Source organism: Typha latifolia, chromosome 1 (assembly GCF_019914945.1).
Source record: "Typha latifolia isolate L0001 chromosome 1, TyphaL0001v2, whole genome shotgun sequence".
NCBI classification, from domain to species: domain Eukaryota; kingdom Viridiplantae; phylum Streptophyta; class Magnoliopsida; order Poales; family Typhaceae; genus Typha; species Typha latifolia.
This window is the reverse complement of record NC_133086.1, coordinates 22,462,111-22,488,016: the sequence shown is the minus strand read 5'-3', so window position 1 is coordinate 22,488,016 and position 25,906 is coordinate 22,462,111. Positions and strand designations below refer to the sequence as shown.

Sequence of the window (25,906 nt, the reverse complement as noted above, 5' to 3'; positions counted from 1 at the left end):
TGCAACATGATAAGTTTCATATGTCAAATGGGTATGTGTGGCATTTGACAGCATTCAAAATTAGACATCAGTCCAAGTGATAGGTGGGGATGCACTTTTTTCATTCTCAGAATATAATTGTCAGTACGGTCTTGCTGAAATTTTCTAATCTCCATCTGTGGTCCAAATTGTTAGATATATCCCCTTTACCTACTCAAGAATTATATAACACAACAAGAGAGGCATGCAATCCCCTTGATCAAGATATCAAAACAAATTGCATTACTTGGTTTGCGTGCCAAGACATCTTCACATTCATCCGAAACTAATGATGATGCATTATAATGCTAATAATTGATACCAGTTACTTACACACAAATAGTTGTTGACCGACCCATGGAAATTCAATATTCAAGCTAGGAAAGGTGAGACTTCTATTACTGCATAATCCACCATAAATAACACTAGAGGCGACTTTTTACTTTACTATTACATTGGTCTAACAAGATATCATAGTTTGAAATTCTATCCAAAAGGTAAAACAAGTTTAATTTTCTTTCAAGATTCCAGCTACCAAACTCATGATACTGTAATCACATATTACAAAATTATTTCAAAACTCCAAAGTTTTATCAGTTTATGAGCAACTTTCAAGTGAAGGTCAGTGATAGAGTCTCAAGATAGCTAGAGTATACGAATAAGAACTGCAGTACCAGTAGTTCTTGATCTCATGTTTGAACAACCATTCAGAAAATGTCAAATCATAAATCAGCTCGACTTAACCTAATAAATGGATAAAACTGAAGCAACTAGATGTAGCTTTCATGCAAAGAATAAAGCAAGCTACTAATAAAAAAGCAGTGGAGGCACCTACTTCCATTCCTAACTAGTTTTATTTGTTTGACTCTTCTATCATAAGAAGGACAGGGATAGTAGGTCCAGAACTTTTATGGGGTCATTGATGTCAGCCAACTGAATGTTTCAGAAATGGCAGTGTTTAGCATGAAAGAACACTCTTGTCAGGCAGGACTACTGGTTCAGACCAGAAAAACAAGAGAGCTACAGCACTGCAAGGCCACAGACTTCAATAGAAAACAGAAATAACAAAGTGAAGAGAAACCACTTCAGCTAATATATAAGAACCAAAGGGCACAGATGCATTGTGCTGGTGCACCAAAGGACCATCTCAAATAAGGATTTATTGTAATCTCCTTAGGAATTATCAAACATGTGACAATGGCTTCTATTCTGACGATCTCCTACAAGGACATGGATGCAAAGATCATAGTAGTCTAGATTCTGTATTACCAATTAGGAACCTAGTGGGAAATATTGTAGAGGTTTGACCGAGTTAAAGGATTTTCAAGAAGCAGATGATATCGAGGACATAAGCAACTGTGAATTGCCAGTGCCTTGCCACTTTACCCCTTGGAAACCGATGGCAGTAAATTCTTCATGAATAAATAAGTTAGAGAAGAAAAGAGGAAACAAAATGAAATGAATGAATGTGAATAAAGAGAAAAAGAATATGACTGTAGGTTAAGAAATTAAATAACCACCACTAAGGAAAACAGCATTTGTCACAGAACAGATATGTTTCATGTATCGCTAATACCTTTCCCCATCCATGGCAAGTTTCCATCCAAAGAGGAAGCATCCGAAGAGATGATAGGGAACTTCCCCTTCTTGTTAGGCCACTGCCAGATCTTTGACACAGAAAAGCTATCTCCTTTGCTCCCAGCACAAATCTTCTTCCCTTCCCAAACCTCATTGTTTGGGGAATTTTCACTAATTCCCCTCATCCTGACACAGCCAACATCTCCATTTCTTGTCGAACCACCGCGGAGGGCAACTTGGAGATTGGAATCACCAAGCACATATTGATAAGAGCCCAAAGAGTAGCACCTCCTAGCATCCAAATTACTGCTGCTGGTCTCCCCTTCCTCTCTTCTCACAACCCCGGTGGCATCATGATTATCATCCTTAACACCACCATCTTGACAGCTCAGATTCCTGAATTTGCCAAGCCTCACAGGGAATACTCGCTTCTCAGCTACAATCTCCTCCGATTCAACTGGCTTCAGCCCTGGCAAGGGAAACCCATCACCCCGATCCCCAGAGAAGCACTCCTCCTCTCTCGCATCTTCAACTTCAAAGATTGGGTTCTCAATCCCAAGGCCTTGGACATAGAGTGCTCCCCTGCAGAGGGGGCAAGTCGAATTAGAGAGGAGCCATGTATCAATACAGTCGATATGGAAGGCGTGGCCACAAATGGGCAGGAGCCGGAGCTTGTCCTCTTGGGTAAACTCACAAAGACACACTGCACAATCAAAAGGTTCTTTCGGACCGACGATCTCCTTATAGAGGAAGACAGGCAGCGCATCGATGAAGGCCTGATCGAGGCCAGAGTCATGAAGGTGGAAAAGCTGCTGGAGCTGCCTCTGAAGTGCCTCAGAACCGGATATCTCTGTTGCCTGGTGCCCAGTGGAGTGGGAGGAGGAGGTGGGAGGGTGCTTCTTGATAAGGAATCTCACCAGGAGATGCAGGAGGCCAGAGATGAAGAATATGACCGCAAGAATTACAATGATGAAGAGGACAGCAGGGCTTATCCTATTACTGGGAGATGGTGGTGTTGGCGGGGGTTGAGTTGATGAATATGGCAATGAGTCTCTCTGGAAGCTATTGAGATGATGAGATTCGAAGGGAGGAAGAGGAGAAGAGGACAGAGGAGAATGAGGGAAAATTCCATCTCTCCTCTTGATTTGAGAGAAAACCCAAGAATTTCTAGTGGATGGGTAGACTAAAACAACCATCTCCTTCCTTGATCTGGGACCAAAACCCACAAGTCATCTGATGAAATGGCTGACTAAAAATTCAAACTTCCCTCCTCCCAGCACTGCAACTCTGCAAATCCACCTAATAGAGGAGCTGGACAGGCCAAAAAGATTGTAAAATTTATAGCTTGAGGCCAATTCCAGATCACACACAGTACTAAAAAAAAACAATTTTTCTATCTTTCAGTTGAAATTTCAATGATACAAGCAAGAAGAAGCCAAACAGGACGAAGAACTCCAAAGTTTAAAACTTTTTCTCAGATTAAATCCAGTACCACCCCCATGTGCACCTCTACTTCTTCTTTCCCATGCTTCTCTCTCTCTCTCTCTCTCTCTCTCTCTCTCTCTCTCTCTCTCCTCTTACATGACAGCAAGCAAGAACACGGATGGGAAGGGAAAGAAATCTAGGTAAAAGGTCTGGCGACCTACCTCTAGTTTTGGAAGCCCTTCATCAAGGAGTAGGTCTTCTTCTCAAGATTGTTTTGGTTTTGGCGAGCATTAGCCTTCCCTTTTTCTCTTTTGCCTACGGACTGCAACAAGATACCAAACCCTATTGTAAACAAATTAGAAAGGGAAGAAGACTGGTCATGGAGTGACGGAGATGGTGGCAACTCTCCAAATCCCAAGGTGGTTTTATTTCTCTGTTTATACGGGGGAAGTTTTGCCCTCTCTGCTTTCTTTCAGAAAACACCCTGCCAATTTTACAATTTGATCCACCAAGGGGTGTTTCTAGAAAAATAATCTATTTGGAAGGAATTCTACTACTATGGTCTATGGTGCGAAAGAGAGAGAACGAAGGAAAAACTGTTAAAAGTGGAACCTCGTAGACATCATGATGGTCTTAGAATTTGACTCTGCTACTTTTATCAGGAGAGGCATGCAGAGTGCTAGGAGGGACTTTTTCGAAAAAACAAGGTCTTGTAAGGGTTATTTCGTAGAAAGGCACTACGTAAAAGTTGGCTATCATGTGATCCTTATGATGTGATGTCAGTTTTTATACACAGTAGCTTGTATTGGTTGTACATGACGACATCCTGATCTCTGATGACCTTTATGCAATCGGAGGGAATCATAATTAAGCAAGTGAGGAGGACTAAATTGCTTAAATTGTAGGTTAAGACTATTGCGTGCCTTTGCGGTGAGGATGTTACTTAGAAGTTTGAAGGACGCATTCATTGCATCCTAATAGTGAGATGCTTCTTTCTTAATTTTCCAATTATGCTTCTGATTTAAGTTAAAAAGAAGAAAAAAAGACTACTAACACTGTCATTTACTGGAGTAATTTAATTTAAATAGTCTCAATAATCTGGAAAGAATTCAATATCCATACAAAACGAATTTAAATAATAATGATTAACAAAACAAGTACTACTATTAGACTGTGATTTAGTTCTAAACAATAACTCTTATATGATCATGTCTCAGATACAATGGAAGTCTCCTCCTCTTCCTCCTCCTCTTCCTCCTCCTCCTCCTCCTCCTCTTTAATGGCATGGATCATTGCAGCAACATGGCTCATGCTTGGCCTAGCATCAGGAGAGGAGTTGATGCATTTAAGTGCCAGTTGAAGCAAGTGCACCATCCTCGCCTCGCTAGCTCCACCGGAGAGGAGAGCTTTGTCAAAAACTTCAACTGTCCACTCTTCCCTGACCACAGAGTGCACCCACCGGGCTAAGTCGGCGCCGTTGTTCTGAACCACTCTCCCCGTTAAGAGCTCGAGAAGGATGACGCCGAAGCCGTAGACGTCGGCCTTGAGAGTGTAGCATTGGATGTTGTTCATGTCTAATTTTTTGCCATTGGATGCTTCACTTCCGTTGGTTAGAGGGGAGATGTCATGGTTGCTGTTGATGGCCGTGGATGTCAGGCCATACTCACTGATGCAGGGATTCATGTTGGTGTTCATGAGGATGTTGGAGGATTTGAGGTTGCCATGGCCAATTGCATCTTCTTGCAGCTCATGGTGCATGAAGGCAAGTCCCTCAGCAATCCCAGCTGCCACATTTAGTCTATTGCTCCAATCGAAATTTTCGATGTTTGTACTGTCTGGGAATTAGATAACACGCCATTCTTCACATTTCGAAAATATTTTTAACAGTCAAAGAGTTAAACTGTTCTTCTGGTTGTGTTAAAAAGTGAGTTAATGGCCAGCAAGAAAGAGCAATACTAAATTAATTTTTGGGTCACTTAAATTTACCATACCCTTCCGATAGCTATGCACTTCAAATTTTGTATTTAAATTCAAGGAAGCAATACTAGAGAAGTGGACGAATTCTAAAGTTAAGAAAGATTGAGAATTCCAAAGGACAGTCCTTACCATGGAGGAGTTTGAAGAGGCTTCCATTCTTTTGGTACTCATAGACCACTAGCTTCTCCTGCGTCGAGCAATAAAAAGCGATCGGCGGAAGCAAATTGGCATGCTTCGCTCGGTCGATTCTTTTGATTCTCCTTCTGAAATCTTCAGGTGAAACTGACAAATCCTTGATCCTCTTCACAGCTAGAGCAGTGCCATCCTGAAGCATCACCTTATATAGGCTTCCAAACCTTCCCCTCCCTAACAACTCTGCAGGAGCCTTCAATAAGTCCTCAAATCTCAACTCATTTGTTGCAGGATTCTGCAGAACAACCAGTGATGTCAAAGTTGCAGTGGTTTCTCCAGATGGAGTAGGAGAATAATCTGATCTACTTGCTCCAGTTTTGTAGGCACTGGAACCATTTGTGGTGCTTTCATCCGCCACCTTCTCACCATCTCCCTTGTTTTTACTAGTCTTTCTTCTATAAATTAGTTTGTAAGCAAGCAAGATTAAGATGACCAAACCAAGAATTATATAACCTAAGTACATAATAACCTTCTCAGCTATTGGATTCTTCTTTCTTTTGTTCTCTCCTGGAGAAGGGGGGATTGGTGGACATGCATTTGGAAGTGGTTTTCCACACAAATCCAAGTTACCCATGAAGCAATCAATGCCAAAGAGGTCACCATTTACAGGGACTGGACCACTGAGGAGGTTGTTGGAGACATTAAAGCTATTGAAATTGGTGAAATCAAAGTGAGGAATATGGCCACTGAATTCATTGTTTTGTGCTAGAAAGGTTAGTAGGCCCGAGATCGGAGACAGGTCCGGTAGATCGCCGGAGAAGTTGTTGTTAGAGATGTTTAGCCTCTTGAGGTTATTTAGGAGAGCAAGAGAGGAAGGAAGCCTTCCCGATAGGCGATTACCGCCGACATATAAATGGGTCAGTTGGGCGCACTTGGAGATCTCCACAGGGAGCTCTCCTTGGATGGCATTGTCCCGGAGGCTAACGACGGTGAGAGATTGCACATTGCAGAGGAGACCGGCGTCGATGGACCCACCTAGTTCTAATCCTTCCAGCACTACATGCCGCACCTTGTTCTTCGCCTTATCACAATCAACGCCAGTCCAGCCATCTTTGCACGGATCGGAATACGCGTCCCAACCCAATTTCCGCTCGATCTCCGTGGAGTCGTCACCGGCGAGCTTCCTGAGAAAACCAACAAGCGAGTGCCTCACATCATCCTGCTCTGAGCTAACAGAGCAGACAAGGAACAGGAGAAGCAATATCAGGATGACCCAAGTGGAGATCCTCCCCATGGAGAAGAGAACGGATTGGAGCAAATGGAAAGGATTGGTATGTCAGATTAAAAATGGGTAGTGGGCAACTTGAATCTTTCGCTTGACTTGGGAGGGAAGGACAAGGGGAAGGATCAAAGAGGAGAAGGGGTTGGGTAGTAGAGAGGAAGCCACATGGCGAAGTTCTCAAAGGGAGAGGTTTTGGTGCTTGCTATTGGCAAGGAAGGCAAGGAGACAATGAAATAGACTAAGATTTTGAACGCCGGCGGGAAGAAACGGTCGTTGGGAACTGGAGATGCTGTGATTTGGACCATTTGAGAATCAATTTTAACTTTGATTGGGACTTCTTTTTCTGCCAAATGTACGTACCTACACGAATAAGTTTGTCCAGGGCCAATTCATACAGTGGCTGTAGGTCTTTATGTGCACAAAAAAACATCCAATTAAAGGTGCTGCAGATAATTTTAATATGGATGGTGGTAAGAATTTGGCCCTTGTGCTTGTTTTTTTTTCTCTTTTTCTTTTGGGCCTGTTGACCCCAAGTGTTTAATTGTGCAGATGTTTATGTAGCAAGGAGAATTTGCCTCTTATTCAGTTTATGTTTAACCTACAAACACCTAACTGCTTAATAATAAAAATTGGAATTTTCTTTTTCTTTTTTATTTCACAAAGTATCTTGAACTATTTTTCATCCTACTCTTTTATATTTCCGAATAAAACCTAAACTATACTCATTTTTGTATTTAAAAGAATACCTAAATAGTTTTTTTTTGTTATCTAATGTAAACTATAATAAAAACCTAAAGTATGGTGTGAAATAAAAAAACAATCCAAAAATACAAAGGAAAAAATCATCATTTTCTTCTTGGGTGGTTAAATATGAAAGGAATAAGTTAACAATTTATTTATCTCAAAAGATAATATCTCTTAAAATTACTAATCCTATATTTTAGTTTTAATCAACTATTTAGTTTACACAGGACTATAAGTGGATCACTAAATAAAATTATATTATTATCCTCGATAATACAAATTATAATTATTTTAAATTGTTATTGGTTATCTCAAACTTAAATTAAATCTTTAAAATATATTATTATATATTTTTAAATATATATATATATATATATATATTTATAATATTTTTAATTATCAAATTTTAGGTTGAATTCAAAATAATCAGAATTAAACCAAAAGAATGCAAATAGTATAATAAAGTTAATATAAAAATGTATAATAATAAATGAAAATATTTAAAGCTTTCAATATAACAAAACTTCAAATATAAATATAAATTATTTGAACGTTAAAACAACCACTCATTAAGAATATTAACGTCACCTTTCGGTCTCAATCCATCAGCTTCAGTACGTTTTGCCCGTTCTGACGCAGCAAGATCTACCAAATGCAACTTAGCATATATTATGTCATCATCAATATAATTACCATGCACATCATCAATATATTTTCGTTTGATCCAGGCATATCGTAAAAATAGCATGTGAACGACTAATTACTATGAGATGTTTTTTTTTTTAACCAAGATTCTTTTAATTTCTCTAACATTTTTATTGTTATTATTAATTTTTAAAAAAATTCATTTTAAACATATAATGTAAATCACAATAATGCATAGGTAAGAAGTGAAAAAGTTATTCCGAAGTATTTCTTGGTAAGACCCAAAATTCATGTGAGATGCATGTTTATTAAGGGAATTTGGATCCTTCTTGTGTAGGTCAAGCTTTCTTTTCAACAGTAGTAGAGATAGCTGGAACAAAGAACTTGTGAAAGGAAAATTTGTGATATGACTTAAGCTCAAAAGAGGCGGACACCTAGAAAGTTAAAAACCAATCAAACATTATGGATTCTTAAATGTTAATATCTATAATGTTTAAAACTGTTGGTCCACACTAACATATGGCCCCATACAAAAAGTTGGATATCAGCGCGACACTAATTCAATCAAGCAGATTGAGAATTGGGATTGATTTCAATGAGCATCAAATTAACAAGGATAGGAAAAATAAAAACTTTAAGTCAAAAGAATAGTGTGATGACACTCGTAATACAGTACACATTCAGGTTCCCAACTCCGTCAAAGATCTGATTAGCTAAATGATGCCAATATCGGTTTTACCCAGCCCGAATTGTTGTTAGTAGCCCTTCTCCATAGGTACGATTGTAGCGACGCGGTGACGCACAAGCAAGATTGTTGCAACGGCTAGAAGGCACAATGAAGTGATGAACAGAACCAACAAAGGTTAGGCAAATGCAATGGGCAAAGTTACCTCATCTGGTTCTCTTTCTCACTGGAGGTCTTCTTAAACCGGATAGGTGATCTCGGAGGGATCGGGCCTCGGCTTTCCTTGTTGCTGCTCATGGAGTCGTCTGGCTTCATTGAGTTTCTATCCGCGAGAGGGGGAGGATTGTTGTCCGAGAGCGTTGAATCCATAGCTCTCGGTAATCTCAGGGGAATATCTTCCCTACCTCGTGAAATCTGATTGGGTTCTGCCACGGAAGAGGGAAGAGGTTCTGTTGGAACAAGCTGAATTGTTGATTTGCGCCAATTCTTCCTCTGTCGCTGCTTCGGTCCGTTTTGATTAGCCTGAAAGAAAAGAACATTAAGTCAGATGAATGCCATTATTTTTTACAACATATGCATATTGATGCATAATTGAAGTCTCTAAGTTGGACATATTTAACGTATTGTGAACCTAGTAAGTGATGAAAATATTCTCTTATGTAACTTGCATAACCCCACATTACGAAGATGCAATATTCTTATACAGGCTCAGGGAGAAACCGCACAAAATAATCACAACAATGTGCAACATTTAGGTATGACAATTTATTACTTGCAAAAATGTACTATAAGATAGTTAAACAAGAAAATGGCGTGACACAATGAGAATTTTCAAGTAGCAATGAGAAACAGACCAATAGAAAAGAAAGAGTTTACTAAGAAAATGCCAAAATTCTCAAATAAGTTATTAAAGAACAACAAGCATTGATCAGATCAGTTCAACATCTGCAGACCGCAATAGAGAGGTACTTCAGCAATTGTACAGTGCAATGGGGATACTTCTAGAACTAGGGCAAAAATGACATACCGCAGTGTTACCGATGTCAGATAAGGGCTTTCTTGGTTTAACATCTCCACTTTCTTTTGTTTGCCTCTCACTGAGAGCACTCTCAAGCAGCATGGTACCATGTGTCACCATTTCCTTTATTTTTCCATCATCCAAAGGATCGGAAGATGAATAGCTCTCACCAGATTCTGCACCCTCTAAGTGAGATGATTCATCCATCTCTTTCTTGATACATCCACCTTCATCTCTGTTGGCACACTTTGAAGGCACACATCCGCAAGAACCAGCGCATATATTTCCAGCAGCGCGGCACTCACATTTTTTAGTTTTACAGGATGACCCCTTTGAACAAGAGCAGCACTGAAGAAAGCTATTTTTGTCAATCATGCAGTTTCCATTTTCGCTTTCCATCTGCAACTTCAAATTTTCTTTGCCTTCGGTATTCTCAGAGTTGGACTTATGTATACGCCTTTTAGATCGCTTTCTAGCCATCTTTTTACCAGATTCAGCACAGTCTGAATCAATCTCATCAACTAATTCATATTCATATTCAAATTCAGATTCAGATTCTTCTGATTGCTCAGGTTCAGATATGTCCATGTCATCCAATAAGTCCAAATTATTGCTAGCTCGCATGAAAAACTGGGACGTTCTTGGAGCCTATGTCAAATGAAATTTAACAATAAGCACAAGAACTGAAGATTTCAAACATATGACTAGAAGGTGCACAAATGATCATCAATTCAAAACTGGATGAAAGCTATACATTTACTAAGAGTATCATTAAGATGAGATACTCTATCACGTAACTAGAAATCTTAGTATCATTAAGATGAGATACTCTATCACGTAACTAGAAATAGAGAGTGAGAGGAACAGATATAATGCAAATACCTTTCGCAGACCATAAGGTCGCCCTTCTAATTCATTGCTTGATATGCAAGCCCCTCCACCTCCATCAGATCTTTCAGTGTTCTTCTTAGCAGACAATAACTGAACATAGAAACAGTAAATACAAAATCATGGATCACTTAATAAAAAGAATCACAATAAAAGGAGATCTATTGATGCACTTACAGAGGAAAACTAAAGATACATTAAAAAAAGGTAAAAACAGATATGAAGACCATTTTCAGATAACATGCTCACGAATAAGGATGAAGTTTAAGCAAATACATATATAGCCAAAAGAGTATATCACCTCCTGTGAGATGAAAAAGCAGAGGGTGTTTCATCGCTTATTAAGGACAAACAAAACTCAACGATTTAGTTTAATTACCAATCGATTCTTACATAATTTGCACTGGTTCTTCCATTTGCACCATCAGCTAGTCTACAGAGGCACTAGGAAAGAAACTAGCTATGGAAATGCTTTATTCATTTCTGAAATATAACATATTAGAATTTCACTATCTCCTTAAGAAGTTATACTCGTCAGTATAACCGTACAGCCCAAAATTATTTTTCTCAAGCTCCTGCCATAGAAAGAATCACAAGAAGTAAAACAGCATATCCAAGGCCTCGAATGAGTTGGAGCTTAGTCCGTTTCAAAAAATTAAATGTAAATCAATGGCCCAACACATAAGAAACCTGTAGAGGAACCTTAAATTAACAGCACAAATAGGTCTAAGCAATACTACACTCTTCTGAAACCTTAGCAAGTTATTCAATCAAATGAATTTGAAAATGTTGAGGAAGCAGTGATGACAATCTCAACAGAAAAGAGGATTTTGAAGACATCTGAATCCATTATCTTCCTTGAGAACTTATAATAAACAACAGTAATGTTGCTGATTACATTCAAGTACTCTGGCCTATACACTCATCCACAGTGACATATACTATTTAAGGAGACTTTTAATACAAAGTAAAGGAATACACAAAGACACATAACATTGGAACCTCAGATATGCTCATGCTCATGTTCAGACATGTGACAAATGCAAACACAATTCATACACATAAATTCAGAGAAACATCGTGAGCGAGACAAGGATAGAACCTGCCGATTTTGGTGATGCAACTCCTTTGTTTGTGCTTCCAACTGTCTAATCAGGGTATTAAGCCGAACCAACTTTTCCTTCAACTCGCTTATCAGGGAGTCCTTCTCCCTAAAGTTCACCTCTTTGTCTCGCAATTGACACCTATTTGGATAAAAAAATCACATATAAAGCAAATTGCTAAGAAAGAAATCAGCAGGTCCAACACAGATTTCTAATTTCAATATAGTGCAATTTATATCTTGTTACATGCACAAAGTTATTCATGTCAGAAATGTTAATTTTATGCAATATCTACAAAGCAAGACTTAAAATAGTATATCCTGAGAAGATCAACGCTTCAATATTTTCAGCCTAAAAACATTTAATGACATAAATTGATAAATTAAAAAAAAATCAAACAAGATTACACAAGGAAATAGGCTTGTGAAGCAAAATGATGGAACCCAAAATTGTGACAATGGAAGAATCAGTGGATCTACTGTCGTATCAATGTATTAGAAATGACTCAAACAAGCACAAAGAGGACTAACAAAAATACAACATGATAAGTGGCCTAGGAGTTGTACTAGGCAATATAAAAAGTGGCCTTACTAGTCCTCGTTCACTTATCAAATAGAAATATTCTTCTTCTAAAATAAACCTCCTTATTTTAGTGTCATAACTAAACAATAATTTAGCTTTTTCTCATATACTAATTCATCTCTCCTATTATTACATGCAATTTTTCAAAATTAATTTCATAACTATTAAAAATTATTATTTTGCCCCTAAATTAGACAACACATAATTACTACTTTATACCAAATCGGGAGTATTTTTCTTATTTAGTTTAAAATATCACTAATTCTCAACACAAATTCACTATTCTTTATTACGTTAATATCAACTTTATATCAAATCAAATATAATTATTATTTGTTATACTAGTATTCTACTAAATCGGTGTTTTGAAAAGCGGTAAAGGCGGCAGCCATGGCGGGGCGGCGCACCGGCCGCCCCGCAAAGTAGCAATGCGGCCTGCCAAAGGCGGGCAGGCCGCATTAGTGCTCGAGGCGGGCCGCTTAGGCACCTAGCGGCTCGCTTTGGTGCATGGCGGCCCACTAGACGCGGGTTGAATCGATATAAACGGGTCGGGTCGATATACACGGGTCGGATTCTGGCAAACTTTAAAAAAGAAAATAACATCGATCTCCTCAGTCTTCTCTCTCACTCGATACTCCTTTTCTGCCCTAAGCGGCAGCACGAGCGTCGGCAAGCGGCAGCACGAGCGTCGGCAAGCGGCAGCAACGGCAAGCGGCAGAAGTAGCACGAGCAGCAATGACGGCAAGAAGCAACAGAAGCACGAGCGGCAACGACGGCAAGCGGCAACAGTAGCACGAGCGGCAGCGATAGCACGAGCGGTAACGGCAGCAGCAACAAGCGATAGCACGAGCTCATCTGCATATGTTGCCCCTTCTCGCTATTTCGCTGCAGCTTTCTCTCTTTCCAACGACGAGATGCTGAGCTATCTCTCGCTCTCTGCTTCCCTCCTTTTCAAGCTTTTTTTCCTATATTTTCAATTTTAGCCCTACTATAAATGGATGATAGGCTGGCATTTGAAGTAGTACTTAAGGGTAGTGTGGGGATTTTTTAAATTTTCTTGTTTTCTTAGGATCTCAGTGATTGTTAAATGAGAAAAAAGGATTAGTTATGATTCTATTTTGGCTACTTGTAATTTTAGTATTAATTTTTAGTTATATTAGAATATATTATATAACATATATAATTATTTGTAATTTTTATATATTAAAATACTACACCGCCTTGGCGCCCGCCTTTCGCCTAGGCGCTAGGCGGTGGGGTGACCGCCCGCAATTCGTGGCCGCCTTTCAATACACTGACTAAATAATAGAATAGCTTATACTGGTATTAACTCTATCTCTCTCTCTCTCTCTCTTTATATTAAAAATTATAATATTTTTTTTAGAATTGACGTTGTTCAATAAGTGAAGGATGCCAGATCTATAAAGTTCACAGATTCTACAGCAAAATATCAAAAGTACATGTAACCTATGTAAACAAAGTGTCTGCTTCTAAAGCACGAAACCACACTATTTTGCTATCTCGCTAGATGGCATCAGCTAAAAGATAACAATCATATTTAGATAATGATAGAATAGGAGGTCGAGAGAACACATAATTTTCTTCCAGTATTTGTGTAATCAAGTCAAAGGAAATATATTTGGGGAAAAACATATGAACAAAGAACAAAAGCTATAATGTATATTTCAGACATTATCAAATAGAGACCAAATTTCTTCATGAGGTATAAATTAGAATAGAAGCCTTTTGGTTTGATTTACTATCCAACATAGAGAAAGTTGTATATTTATACCTTGCAGAAGATGATAGGTCAAACAAAAAGTTCATTAAACTTTTAGCTTCAGCGAGCGACCTGACATGGTTCCAGCGCCCTCTACCATTAAATACACGCTCACGCTCCTCTGCTTCTGACAATTGAGAGGCCATGGAAACTAGAGCACTAGATGAAGTCGCCAACATATTTTCAAGTGCTGAAATCCTGGAACTTCTAGCGCTTGGAGACATTGTCTGTGGGCAATCACTGAAGGGGAGAATTGAATAATTAATACAGGGTCAACAAACATGAAGAGCAATATAAGAATATTTAGCACAATAAACATTCAAAAAAACCTCATAATCTTCCTGTTAAGCATTTCAGATTCTTCCTTGAGCCTTGCTACCTCCTTAGCCATTGCAGCTCTCCTGGTGACAGGAGAATAATATCAGATAAGAGTGATTGCAATGTTCAACAGAACAAAAAGACAAACTCTACATTCTGTGATAAGCAGTTAAATACTCAAATTCTCTATTAAAAGTGCTATTTAACCGTTAACCCTCTATGCAAACTCTACATCAGTTCACAATGCTCTAGCACTTCCAAATGTCATTTTGAAGTTCTAGAGCGGCTTAGAAAATATGAAATCTCTCACATAAACAAAATGATATATAAACAAAACAATACAATAAAGAAAATGGAAAATGAACTTTTGACTTTACTCCCATAGGCCAATAGATAACTTGAGTTTGAACTCTGTCGTCTGCCTATTAGAGGAGGACGCATGTTCTGACGCATCCAAGTCTTGTTGAGAGAGAGAGAGAGAGAAAGAAGTACGCCCTGTTTCTTATTCACATTGATGTAGGAAACCAAACTTGTGGTCCTAGAGGTGAGTTACAAAAAAAAAGGTGGATTTATTACAACTGAAAATTTCCTCTAACTTGCCTATCAATACATTTGCTTCCCTTGGATAATTGTGTACTGTAGGAAAATAAACTATTAATTATTTGAATCCTCTTATTTCCAAAGAACCAATATCTGAAGAAAAGTAATGAGCACATAAACAAGATACATACAACCATTAGTGAAATAAAGGACAAATATGGTGAAAAGACTGGGATACAAACAGAACTCAAGCACAAGATGTCCATGAACCATATGAACACTTCTACTAAAACATAGTTGAAACATGAAAGCAGTAGTAAAAATAAGATTCTGAAAGAAAAATGACAAGAATAAATTTCTAATGAAGCACTAGCACAAATTTTAGTACAGCAGGAAAAGATCGCATTCACACCAAGTGATATCCTCACATCTATTGGATGAAGAGATTCATACTGTCTCACTGACACCAAGTTGATACCCTCTTTTACAGTGAATAAGACCAAAACCTAATTCGGAGGGGAAAAGGATAAGCCTTACTCTTGCATTTGTCGCTCATACTCTGTACGTACTTCATGCACCCTGACTGTAACCTCAATCTCATGTTCAATGGCTTGCATCAATGCCTTTATCCAAATATGATACACCCATCAGAAAAGGATAAGCCGCAATATAGTATTACATTTATGTAAGAAATTGTTAGATATTTGTTTAGTACCTTAATCCCCGGACCATTTGCATTCCCAGGAGCTGCATGATTTTCCTCAAAATAAGTAAACCATAAGGAAGACAAATTATATGAAATAGTACTTCATTGTCACTTACCAGACATCTCACGACCAGAAGCCTTCTTTGCTTCCAATAACTCCTTCAGTCTTTTGGTAGCCAAAGAAGCCTCTTCGGTTTTCCGTTGCAAGACCTACAAATATAATAGAACATGTAAATAAAGATCATAGAATAAAGTGAAAGAAAACATGCATGAGAGGCAGCCTACCATCTTCTGCCTCTGATTTAAGGCCAAAAGCTTATGCATCTCATATTCATTCCTTCTCCCTTCCTTCTTGAGCTAAAAAAAGAAAGATTGAAACGCATTAATACACAAGTATTACGGAAGCAATGTACTACTACTACTAAGTAACTAAATTACAGGCTTTCAAATCTGCAAGACAATTAAAAACATAAACTAAACATTAGTACACACAAAAGAAGCAACCATTAATTGAACTTTCAAACAACCCAGATTGGCCGAAACAACCGATATGACCGATACCACAAATAAGTATCATTTTTTTGGACGGCTCATCCCAATCCGACACGTAGAACCATGGAATCAACAATTAAATAACGCCAAAGCTAAGAACAACCAATTGCGTAGATCATGCATTAAAAACAAAATAGTGCACATCAATCTTCATCCAGAAATCAAGTCCAAATATATAAATCTACAAGCATATAAAAAAGTCTTTAAAATATTAACAATTTTTTTTATATCACCAGTAAAATAATAAAAAATTGATCAACAACCTATTAAGAAATCCCGGATTAGTACAAAAGAATGCATTAAACCAAACAACACTCACTAGACGCTAATTATTCTCTGATGCAGAATTATCTGTTAAAATTTACCATAAAACTGGAAAAACAAAATGCTGCAAAAAATATTTTGGGAAATATCATAGTGGCATTCTAAGGTTTATTTTCTTTACAAGCTTAATTATGCTATAGTGGTTTATATAACTTAATCCTTTCTCTAGGAAGAGCATTATATTACGACAAATTGGTCTTAAATTTCCTAGAAGTTTTAAATACTAAGATTGAAAAGAAAAAAAAAGAAAGATCTTGCTAGGCCTTGTTTGCTTTGAGTTTAGGAACCTCCCTTAAACTCGTTTAGGGTCTCCTATACTGATTCAGCAATAAAATATCTTTTTATCTTTTTATCTTTTTCAAGTGCCACCATAAAGTTCAAGGACAAAAGGCAATACCTGTAGGACTTCCTTCTCCCGTGAAGCTTTCCATGATCTAAATTGTTCAGATTCTTGCTTGATTTTTTGTTGAAGATGAACCTAATTATTCAAAATCAATATCATACTTGCACTAAGTAAATAATGCACTGTAAAAGTTAGCTTCCATGTAGAAAATAGAAACCTTTTGAGATTTAATCCGTTGGATTTCCTCTTGCAACCGTTTAGCTGCTTCATCACTTTTCTGTTTTTGTCTCAATAATTGTGCTTGAGCCTCTTGTTTTTTTTTCAACCCCGACACCTACAAAAGCACAGCAAATTTAGTTTTCTGAGGGACTATAAAATGGATGAAACTATAGACTCACCTGAGATTCAAGCATGTTCAATTTTTGAAGATAATCTTCTTTCAATTTGTGAGCACTCTCACCAGAAGTACAAGATATATTTGCTAGATTGAAACGAAGGTCTTCAATCTCTTTCTGCAATATAAGAAGCTTTTGTAACAATCATGGAACCTCAAGACACTATTCAAACTACAGAAAAGTAATCCAACCTGCAGTACTTTCTTTTCCTGCTCCAACTCCAATAGCTTCTTTTCATAGTGCTGCTTCAAAACTGATGTATCAGCCTTTCCAAACTGTTTCATTTCTGCCTTGAATCATGAAGAAAAATGCTGTCAGATAATTTAAGCAAGACTAAAGGAAAAAGGGACAATGAAAGGGATTAAATCATGTTAAATAATAAAATAATAAAATCATTGTTTTCTATTAGCTTAAGCTTTTAGAATACTTGCCAAAATGACATTATAACAATATTGGAGGTCTTGAATTCATATCCAGCCATGTCTATGAGTTTATCTATCATTTGAAACATAAAATATACCATATAACTCAAATCCACTTTTAATATCTTGAGCCCATAAGTGAGGAGTGTTACAATATAAAAGATTAAAAGAAGGTACTTTCTAGTTTCTACTACTACTACTACTGATTGAAAATAAGGAAACATCTGTCAACTACCATTATACAACCATAACATTTGGATTACTCGGTGAGTTAACATGCTATCAAAAAAGAAGTCTTGAGTTTAAATATTCCCTAACCTACATTGTCAATTAAATGGAAAAAGAATACACCCACTAAAGTCAACTCAATTTTTTTGGTCTATCAAAATATCTCACACTTACAAGACGTATTAGAGAACTGGAAAAAAAAATCATTCTTTACCAGCTTATGGTTTTAAAGTAGTTGATGAGTTAATAAAGAATAATTCGTTGATGAGTTAACAAATAATAATTCGTTAGAAGTTCATAATTTAGATCATCAATTTGCTGAAGGAAACTCTAGATGATGTATCCTGATTGAGAGTCAGATACTAGGAATTACAAGCTATTAAAGTGACTAGTGAGACTTTCCTTAATGTATTTCCATCTAACTAAGCTATATAATTTAATTTATTTATTGCCAACCTGAGTAGACCAGGATAATTCCTTTCCTGATAAAGATGATGGAGAACTTCACTATTGATCTTTATTTTGACCAATCACTTACTTAATACTTAATGTTGTTGTTAGCCATCATTTTCTCTAAGTATTGACAGAATGGTACTTTTGATCTTTTATATTCGTAAGACTCTCGCTTACTTCTGGGCTCAAGACATTTAGTAGATCTGAGAGCAAATTCAAATTAAAAGAGCAGTGTTTATATTTTACTTAACAAAAAGACCTAGCAAGATTTACTCTAATACAATGTCAACTAGTTGTTTTATCTGAAAGCTTAAGATATTAGAGAATCAATCATTTAAATTGTTCATATTCTAACATTGTAAAAATTATCATTCATGATTAAATTGATTGTGAACAATTAATCCCTGCATGACAGCACAAAATAGTCATTCTTTTATAAAGAATCAGAAACTTCTATGTGTGCAGTTTGAATGCCGTGACAGTCAGAAATGATATCATCCAATGAAATGCAAAGATAATGCCAGAGACTACATCTAGCAAAGAGCTACCATAAGAAAACAAGAAATCCATTACCTCCTTTTGCTCGAGACGCTTATCCAATTCCTGTAACTCTTTATCAAGTTTATCTTTTATTGATGAATGCTCTCTTTCCTTTTCATCCTCTTCAGCTTCACCTAAAAACATTTAACAAATGTAAACAAAGGAATTGAGCGTCACAACTGTAATACTAATTTGGAAATTAAGTCCTTTGCTACATGCCAAGCAGACAACATCAGCAAAGCACCCGGAACATTTAGAACGAATAAGAAAAAGTACTTCAGAAAGTTGTAGATTATATATCTATATGTATATGAATATAGGGGGACTAAATTTATTCCGTCAATAGGCCAATATAAAAGGCCTTCTGCAACATATGACTTAGCGGAAGAATACACTCAGATATGCTGATAAGATGTGAATCTAAACACAGCACAATTGTTGCCTCAAAATTTCATTACAAACCAAGTACACCGCTCCATTCATTACAGAGCACAATCGCTTTCACCTATTACTCCGCTCCATTCATCAAAATAAGTACTCCAACACCATTTTGATTAGTAAGTTTAATTTGCAATACCAAGTCATAACCAAATTAGAGTGGCACATAAGAAAGAAGCATGATGAGAAGGCCCATAACATAAGTATAAAAGGGATGTACTTTAATTACAAAAAAGGAATGCTGATGCTAGGCTGCTAGTTATCGCTATGCAAGAAAAGTCAGTTTCATAGTTACTTACTGGAAAGGCCAATAGGCCCTCCATCACAGTCTGATGTCAAATCATTAAAACATGTGTCTTTCTCCAATTCAAGACGATCCAGAAAACCATTTCTGCAAGCATTAGACAAGTTCTGGGCTTGAACCAACTCTGATTCTAACTGTTGAATCCTTGATACATAACTCTTTAGTAGATCCAGTTCCTGTAAAACACATCAAGAAAGAGGACAAAAAAATGCAACTAAGTACAGTTTAGCTGGCTCAATAGATATTATTCTGATTATCTATTGTATTTTCATACTTGCGTATTTCCTGTAATATCAATCTCATCCCATGGCTTCCCATTCCTTGCAGCTTCGATCATCAAAGTGAGCTTATCCTTTTCAACCTGGCAAAGCATTCCAGAATAGAGTTTAATCTAAAAGGATTATATGCTTACAAATAAGGGAAGAATTGAGTACTATTATGATTTATATGCGGGCATTGAAATTCTAAATGTTCTGGTTTGAAGTTCTTCTAATAAAAGAAAACAATTTTACTGAAGTATCATGCATAAGCAAGCTAAATCTCAGGTAACATGCAATATCAAGAACAAGATAAATATAGCCACAGTATACAGAAAAAAAAAGTTGTCTTAATTTAGATGGATAAAAGAATTGTTCTCATAATAACACTTCTATTCTTAAAGATATGTGAAAGTACATTTGATCATTCTGCAACCAATTAATATATGTTAAGAGTTTAATTAAGCAACATAATTACCTGAGCATCAAGTGCACGTTGAGCCAGCTGCTCACAAGTGATCTGGCTCTCTTTTAACTCCTGATGAAGCTCCGCATTTCTTACCTCAAGCAGAGAAATTCTATGCTGAAGGACCTACAATAAAATTATGTCAGTTTTTTGAACCTAATCCTATAACAGAGAGACACGAACTTGGTACCTGAATTTCCTCAAGAGATGGACCACCACCACGACAAAAGAGGAGCTCAGCCTGCAGCTGCTCCAACTGGCTACGCATTCTCTGCATCTCAGCTGTAACTGGATCACGGTTTATCTGCAACTCAATAAAATGAAATTCTACAGACCATTCTAGAATTTGTATCAGCAGATTTCAATCTTGAAAAGCAACATACCACTGCTTTGTTCTGAATATTGCGGGCACGGTTAGCATACTTGAGGGTATTTATAGTCTCTTCAGCATTTGAATCAGCAGGGCTAATGCAAGCTACATACAGTATAAATCGGCAAACACATGTCACATGCTAATGGGAAATGAATACTTAAGCACCAGCTAAAAATTGAATCTGAGTAAATGTGCTCACCAATCATAACAGTTTTGCTGTTACCTCCAAGAGAGTCCTGCAAGCAACATTGCCATAATTATGTGCAAAGCAAGCATGAAAGGATATACAGACTCAACTTTCATGGGTCATTATGTCTAACTACAGACACACCAAGGATTATGGCTTCTGCAGTCAAATAGAACCTTGGAAAAGCCTAAGTCAGAACAACTTGATTTACAGGAAGCCTATAGGTATTTGTGGTGCAGTTCAATTAGTAGAAAATTATGTGCTTTATACAACAGGCAAACACTGGTTCACCCAGCAGACATTAAGCGGCAGGCCTAATTTCAAGTGGCTCAGAAGTCAAGAAAAGAAAAAAAAAAAAAAATTCTAAATCTAAGATACCTGCATAAGATCACAACAATCATTCTCATTCTTTAAGTCATCAGTCATATATAAGCAGAGGATCAACCAGTGCAATGCCAGAGAGTTTTTACTTTTTTAGTCAACCTTTGTAATGCTAAATTTTAACTTCCATATTCAATAAATCTGCAGCAAATAGCAAAGGTAACTTCTTCCTAGCCTGGCTCTCCTAAGCCACACAAAATCAATCTTTCGAACATGACACAAACATTCAAGGTTGGTTTTAAATTACTTTGAAAGAAACACGCACAGCTTGCAATTCACAGCATACAGTGAAAAGGAGTCATTTCCATACCTATCTAGTTTTGTATGCATGCGTGACACAATCATTATTAGTTGATACAGTGAAGACCTTTCCTCTTTTGTTAGTATTAAATCCAGAACAAATAGGACACAGTTCTTAAAGAAGAGGGATGGTTGAATGAACAGTAATTTCTGCCTCATAAGTGATGGTCACGTTACATTTCAAGCAATATATTCTTCAGATCAATTGATAATCAAATAGAAGAAAACCTAACAGCAGGTCAATATCAAATGACCTAAAGATTATTTAATAATTATAAAATAATAGTATTATTGGGATCAGACATCTTTAGGAACTTATTCAAAATATAACAAGAGGTCATATAACCATAAAATGTTGCGAATACTGATAAGAATTGATTAATTAGCAACACAGAAGGAATATGTGCTTAAAGCTAATTAAGAATAAGCAGTATGAAAAGTTTTATGTAATGATATTTTGAAAAGCGCAGGTGTAGACAAGCAGTGCACAATTTTGTTAAATCAACATTTGTTCTAAATAAATCCAAATCTTGATATACGTGCCTGTAGGAGGCGAGTCAACTTGCTATCACGATATGGGACATGTCCTCCTTCTTTTCGCTTTTTCTCATCACCTAATGCACTTATAACATTGCCAAGAGCCAGCAAGCCCCTGTTAATATGTATGCCTGTAGGAAAGGATACGAATCATAAATCTATTTGAAGGATAAAACAACCACTCATAAAGAATAATAATGTCACCTTCTTTCAGTCTCAATCCATCAGCTCCAGTACGCTTTGCCCGTTCTGACCCAGCAAGATCCACCAAATGCAACTTAGCATATAATATGTCATCACCGGGATCATTATCACGTGCACCATTACTATGAGATATTTTCTTTTGCTCCAGGCATATCGTAAAAATGGCATGTGAACGACTAATTCATCCAATCCAGTGCACCAAAAAGAAAAAAGAATAATTTAAGAATTTTGTGGAACTAATATTCAATGCATATCCTCAAATTAAGTTTGCCAAATAAAAAAAAGAGTGATAAGATTCATATTTCATGGTATAAGAGCAAGAATGTCGAGAAAGGGCACGAGACTGAGAAGATATGCAACATATCAAATTACACTAATTACACATAAACTTGCAGGTCAATGGAGATGCACTTAAAAGTTGTACTCTTGCTTTGAGTGCATAACTTTCTTATCCAAAAGCAATTCTACACGCGCACAGAGGAGTATTCATGTCCAAATGAGTTCTGGTTGTCTCATTTACACACACTTAAATGTATCCATGAATAAGACAGGAGAGACCAACTAAAATGCCTATTAGTAGAAGCACAACATTCACAGCATGTTAAACAGATGTTCATATAAAATCTTATCTTATAGTGCTTTAGTCCACTGACCTCGATTGACTATTCATATTTGTACTTCCTGTTGCACGGCACAAGGACCCACGAGTCAAATATGATGCCATTTCGTCTATTGATTTGACTTCTGGTTCAGTGACACCAGCAAGAGTGATCCCACCATTTGTTGTTTCTCTGATTTGTATGGGAACTCTAGAAGGTGCGATTGGCTTAGCAATAGTACCAATCTCAGTTCTTGAAACTGCGTGAGGTTGAGGATCTAACAAATCAAAGACTTCCTCTTTAAAGATCTGCAATCAATAGTAGAAGATGTGATTATATAATCTAACAGGTATTTATATACTGAAAGTAAAGAATAAACATAGAATGCAATTCACTTGTAAGAATGCATGGCTAAGAAGGGAAAACAAAATCTTGTAAGTATTTCTTGGTGGGTAGAAAGTCATCAGACCCAAAGGGGACGAAAATCAAAGATTAAAGAGAGGCAATCAATTGTTTCAGAGAAAAAGGTTTATTACTAATTTAATCAATGAATTTGCAGTTTCAACAGTTAATAATTCTATGCTCAGCTGAAAATCAGAAATGACAGGAAAGCAGTTATTCAACATACCTCAATGAAAGATACCCTAATGAGAAACTCTGTGCTGTCTTTCATCATGTCAACCTTCTTAAATATTGTTTCCATAACTTGGGGAATGATACCCCCATTGTTGACCTCACTTGTATAGTTAGTTCCCATTGTAAAGGTCTTTCCAGATCCAGTCTATATGAAGAAAATTCAACTTGTTTATCTCATTATTTACAAAAGGAAATAGCAAGCCAGATAATAGGATTGTAAGTAAACGGATATACCTGACCATACGCTAAAACAGTCGCATTGTAACCGCGGAACAATGCCTCAACCAAGGGTAGAGCACATTGTTCAAATAATGAAGAGTAGGGAGAGCCGGAACTCCCATAAACATGGTCGTACGTGAACGCATGTGCACCGATTTGCACCTATTTCCACGATTATCAGAATTAACAAATCTAAACAACAATTTTTGGTTTTAAATAACAAATAGCGATCATTTCTGTAGATGCATAACTGAAGATAAACCAACAACTATTAACAGTAGACAATGAAAACTCGTCAATCGTTCAGATCAATCATTTATTAAGAACAAATATAGATGACAAAAGAACAAGTTTTAATACACGGCAAGCAAGAACGGAGAAGGATCCAAACCTGTGGTTCCCCGGGAACAACGGTGACACAATCCGTGCAACCCATGAGAAGCTCATGGGTGATGAGAGGACGGATATTGACGGCTACCTTGACGCACTCCTTTTTCGACGTCATCGCCTCCTCCGCGGTCTCCATCGTCAGCTCCCTACGAAGGAAATCGAGGCAAAACATTAGACTCCCTAAAGATCGAACTGATGCAAAAGGTTTAGGATTAGAGAAGTCGATTGGCCAAAATATTAGCAAAGTTCAAGGGAAAATGTCGGGAAATCGACGGAGGAGAGACCTGAATACATCAAAAATCGAGGAGGGATTAGAGATTACCTTCAAGAAATCGGGGAACGAGAGAGGACGAACGAGATCTAGGGTTAGGGTTTTCTCTCCCTTCGTTTCCTCGCGTCTCTTTTCTCTTCTCTCGACCCTTATTTTGGCGGTCGGAGAGAACGGAAATGGAGGGGAGAGAGAGAGAGAGAGAGAGAGAGAGAGAGAGAGAGAGAGTAGAAAGAGAATAGAAGGTTGATGGGAGAGCGCTCGATTTCAAAAATAGGGTGGCACGTGCAGCGACGCTCTAGATGGCCGGATCTGAGCAGCTGAGACGTGCGAAGGTGGTAAATGACCCTCATGTCCTTCAGGCGACGAATAATATTTTCATCTCTTTCGAAATTTGTCTTTTCCTACCGCCCCTTAGGATTCAAATTCAAAACTAGCGTAATGACTCATATGTCCTCCGTGGATCTGGCCAGATGGGCTTAAATTGTAGGATTTGGGGGGATCATTAAGGGGTATTTTAGAACCCCAAACTCAACCATATTGACCAATAGACTAATTCACTCAATCACCTTTCACTTCTTTGCTCACTTTATGGTTTGGCAATGTGTTACGACCCAACCGCATAGATTAAGTTGAGTTAAGTCGAGTCTAGTTAAGTTAATTAGTTAGCTTTATTTTATTATTTTAAATATAAAATAAATCAGATATTCCACATGTGGATCTAATCCACCATGCTTTTGATACCTTGTCCTCAAGGTGACTAGTACGCGAGCCGAATCTTCTGATTTACGTCATGCTCGTTGGCCCACAGGTTTGCATACAAATATGACTCAATCTGAATAGCGCATTCATCCCACTAGTTGTCCTTGAGCTCCAAGTCGTGCTCACAGCCTCCTAATTGGTTCACACAAGTTGATCAAACCAGATTGCAAAAACTTAGCACGTCTCGAGATACATGCACTTCATCTCACTTACTCAATACTCAAAAACCTAACCCTATGGATGAAATTAGATTTCGGCCTAGGGGCATAGCTATGGGTTGCATGGGCACCGGCGACGGCTGGGCAAGGTTATGAGCCGTCAGTAGTCGACCTTTAGGTGGTCCTTGCGGCAATAAAGCAGCGGTGGAAGCCAAATATCGAGCTTGAGCTCCAGTGGCTACAACGGCGACTGCGATGACTGGCCGACGGGTCCCCCGACCCCCGGCAACTGTGGTTGGTGGTCGTAATCCCATTTACCGTGGGGCCCTAGCTGCGACGAGGCATGCAAAAGCCACTCCGGCATGGCTTCATTTGGGCAATATTGTCGCCAGCATGGCCATCTGGTTCGGCCATGCAGTGCTCGTCAACGGCTGTAATGGCCACCACGGTCTTGCAGTCGGCCAGTGGAAGTTGATCATGGCCACTGGTGGTCGGTGGAACGTCGGACCCACAACCACCTATCGCGGTTTTGCTACAGCGAGGAGGTTCATCGACGACACTCTTCCGATCTCCTATTGCGATTGCCGCCAGCCTATCTCGAGTGCAAGGGTCTCGTGGAAGGTCTTAGACGTGGCGAAGGAGGCCGGGGGATAGCCGCCGGTGAAAAGCTAGGTTTTTCGGCCTTAGCTTCCACCATGGCTAAGGAAGATGGCATTGGGGCCGTTGCAAGGAGCTTCTCCGACATCTCA

General features: G+C 37.9%; 3 protein-coding genes across 4 annotated transcripts; all 3 read right to left on the bottom strand.

The window, feature by feature from the left end:
* Positions 1-1,508: 1,508 nt before the first annotated feature.
* Positions 1,509-3,530, bottom strand: LOC140796382 (RING-H2 finger protein ATL46). Its single transcript, XM_073149395.1, has 2 exons — positions 3,243-3,530; positions 1,509-2,907 (listed from the first exon to the last, which is right to left on the bottom strand). Exon 2 carries the CDS (start codon positions 2,790-2,792, stop codon positions 1,578-1,580), a length of 1,215 nt encoding a protein of 404 aa, XP_073005496.1. The 5' UTR covers positions 2,793-2,907; positions 3,243-3,530; the 3' UTR covers positions 1,509-1,577.
* A 565-nt stretch (positions 3,531-4,095) lies between these two features.
* Positions 4,096-6,798, bottom strand: LOC140796368 (probable inactive receptor kinase At2g26730). 2 transcript variants are annotated; one of them, XM_073149381.1, is made up of 3 exons: positions 5,660-6,798; positions 5,128-5,425; positions 4,096-4,856 (listed from the first exon to the last, which is right to left on the bottom strand). In XM_073149381.1, the coding sequence occupies exons 1-3, from the start codon at positions 6,422-6,424 to the stop codon at positions 4,228-4,230; spliced, it is 1,692 nt and encodes a 563-aa protein (XP_073005482.1). In that variant the 5' UTR covers positions 6,425-6,798; the 3' UTR covers positions 4,096-4,227. The 2 variants fall into 2 exon arrangements, with proteins under 2 accessions (XP_073005482.1, XP_073005473.1); XM_073149372.1 differs by having other exon boundaries at positions 5,128-6,797.
* A 1,445-nt stretch (positions 6,799-8,243) lies between these two features.
* Positions 8,244-24,433, bottom strand: LOC140780649 (kinesin-like protein KIN-4C). The gene is made up of 28 exons (XM_073126342.1): positions 24,292-24,433; positions 23,971-24,115; positions 23,595-23,741; positions 23,353-23,505; positions 22,779-23,032; positions 22,126-22,301; positions 21,928-22,052; positions 20,716-20,752; positions 20,527-20,618; positions 20,334-20,447; positions 20,156-20,269; positions 19,695-19,781; positions 19,416-19,596; positions 18,712-18,812; positions 17,227-17,325; positions 17,039-17,152; positions 16,858-16,974; positions 16,695-16,775; positions 15,707-15,778; positions 15,538-15,631; positions 15,431-15,462; positions 15,253-15,338; positions 14,187-14,258; positions 13,870-14,097; positions 11,495-11,636; positions 10,387-10,485; positions 9,514-10,152; positions 8,244-9,008 (listed from the first exon to the last, which is right to left on the bottom strand). Exons 2-28 carry the CDS (start codon positions 24,103-24,105, stop codon positions 8,688-8,690), a joined length of 3,912 nt encoding a protein of 1,303 aa, XP_072982443.1. The 5' UTR covers positions 24,106-24,115; positions 24,292-24,433; the 3' UTR covers positions 8,244-8,687.
* Positions 24,434-25,906: the final 1,473 nt, after the last annotated feature.

Excerpts from the sequence above, each read along its gene's own strand:
- LOC140780649 (XM_073126342.1), bottom strand. The coding sequence starts at position 24,105 with ATGGAGACCGCGGAGGAGGCGATGACGTCGAAAAAGGAGTGCGTCAAG. Across the intron at positions 23,033-23,352 it reads TTAGGGTATCTTTCATTGAG|ATCTTTAAAGAGGAAGTCTT; the intron begins GTATGTTGAATA and ends TATTGATTGCAG. Across the intron at positions 16,975-17,038 it reads TGAACATGCTTGAATCTCAG|GTGTCGGGGTTGAAAAAAAA; the intron begins GTGAGTCTATAG and ends GTGCTTTTGTAG.
- LOC140796368 (XM_073149372.1), bottom strand. The coding sequence starts at position 6,424 with ATGGGGAGGATCTCCACTTGGGTCATCCTGATATTGCTTCTCCTGTTC. Across the intron at positions 4,857-5,127 it reads CCTCTTCAAACTCCTCCATG|ACAGTACAAACATCGAAAAT; the intron begins GTAAGGACTGTC and ends TCTAATTCCCAG.
- LOC140796382 (XM_073149395.1), bottom strand. The coding sequence starts at position 2,792 with ATGGTTGTTTTAGTCTACCCATCCACTAGAAATTCTTGGGTTTTCTCT.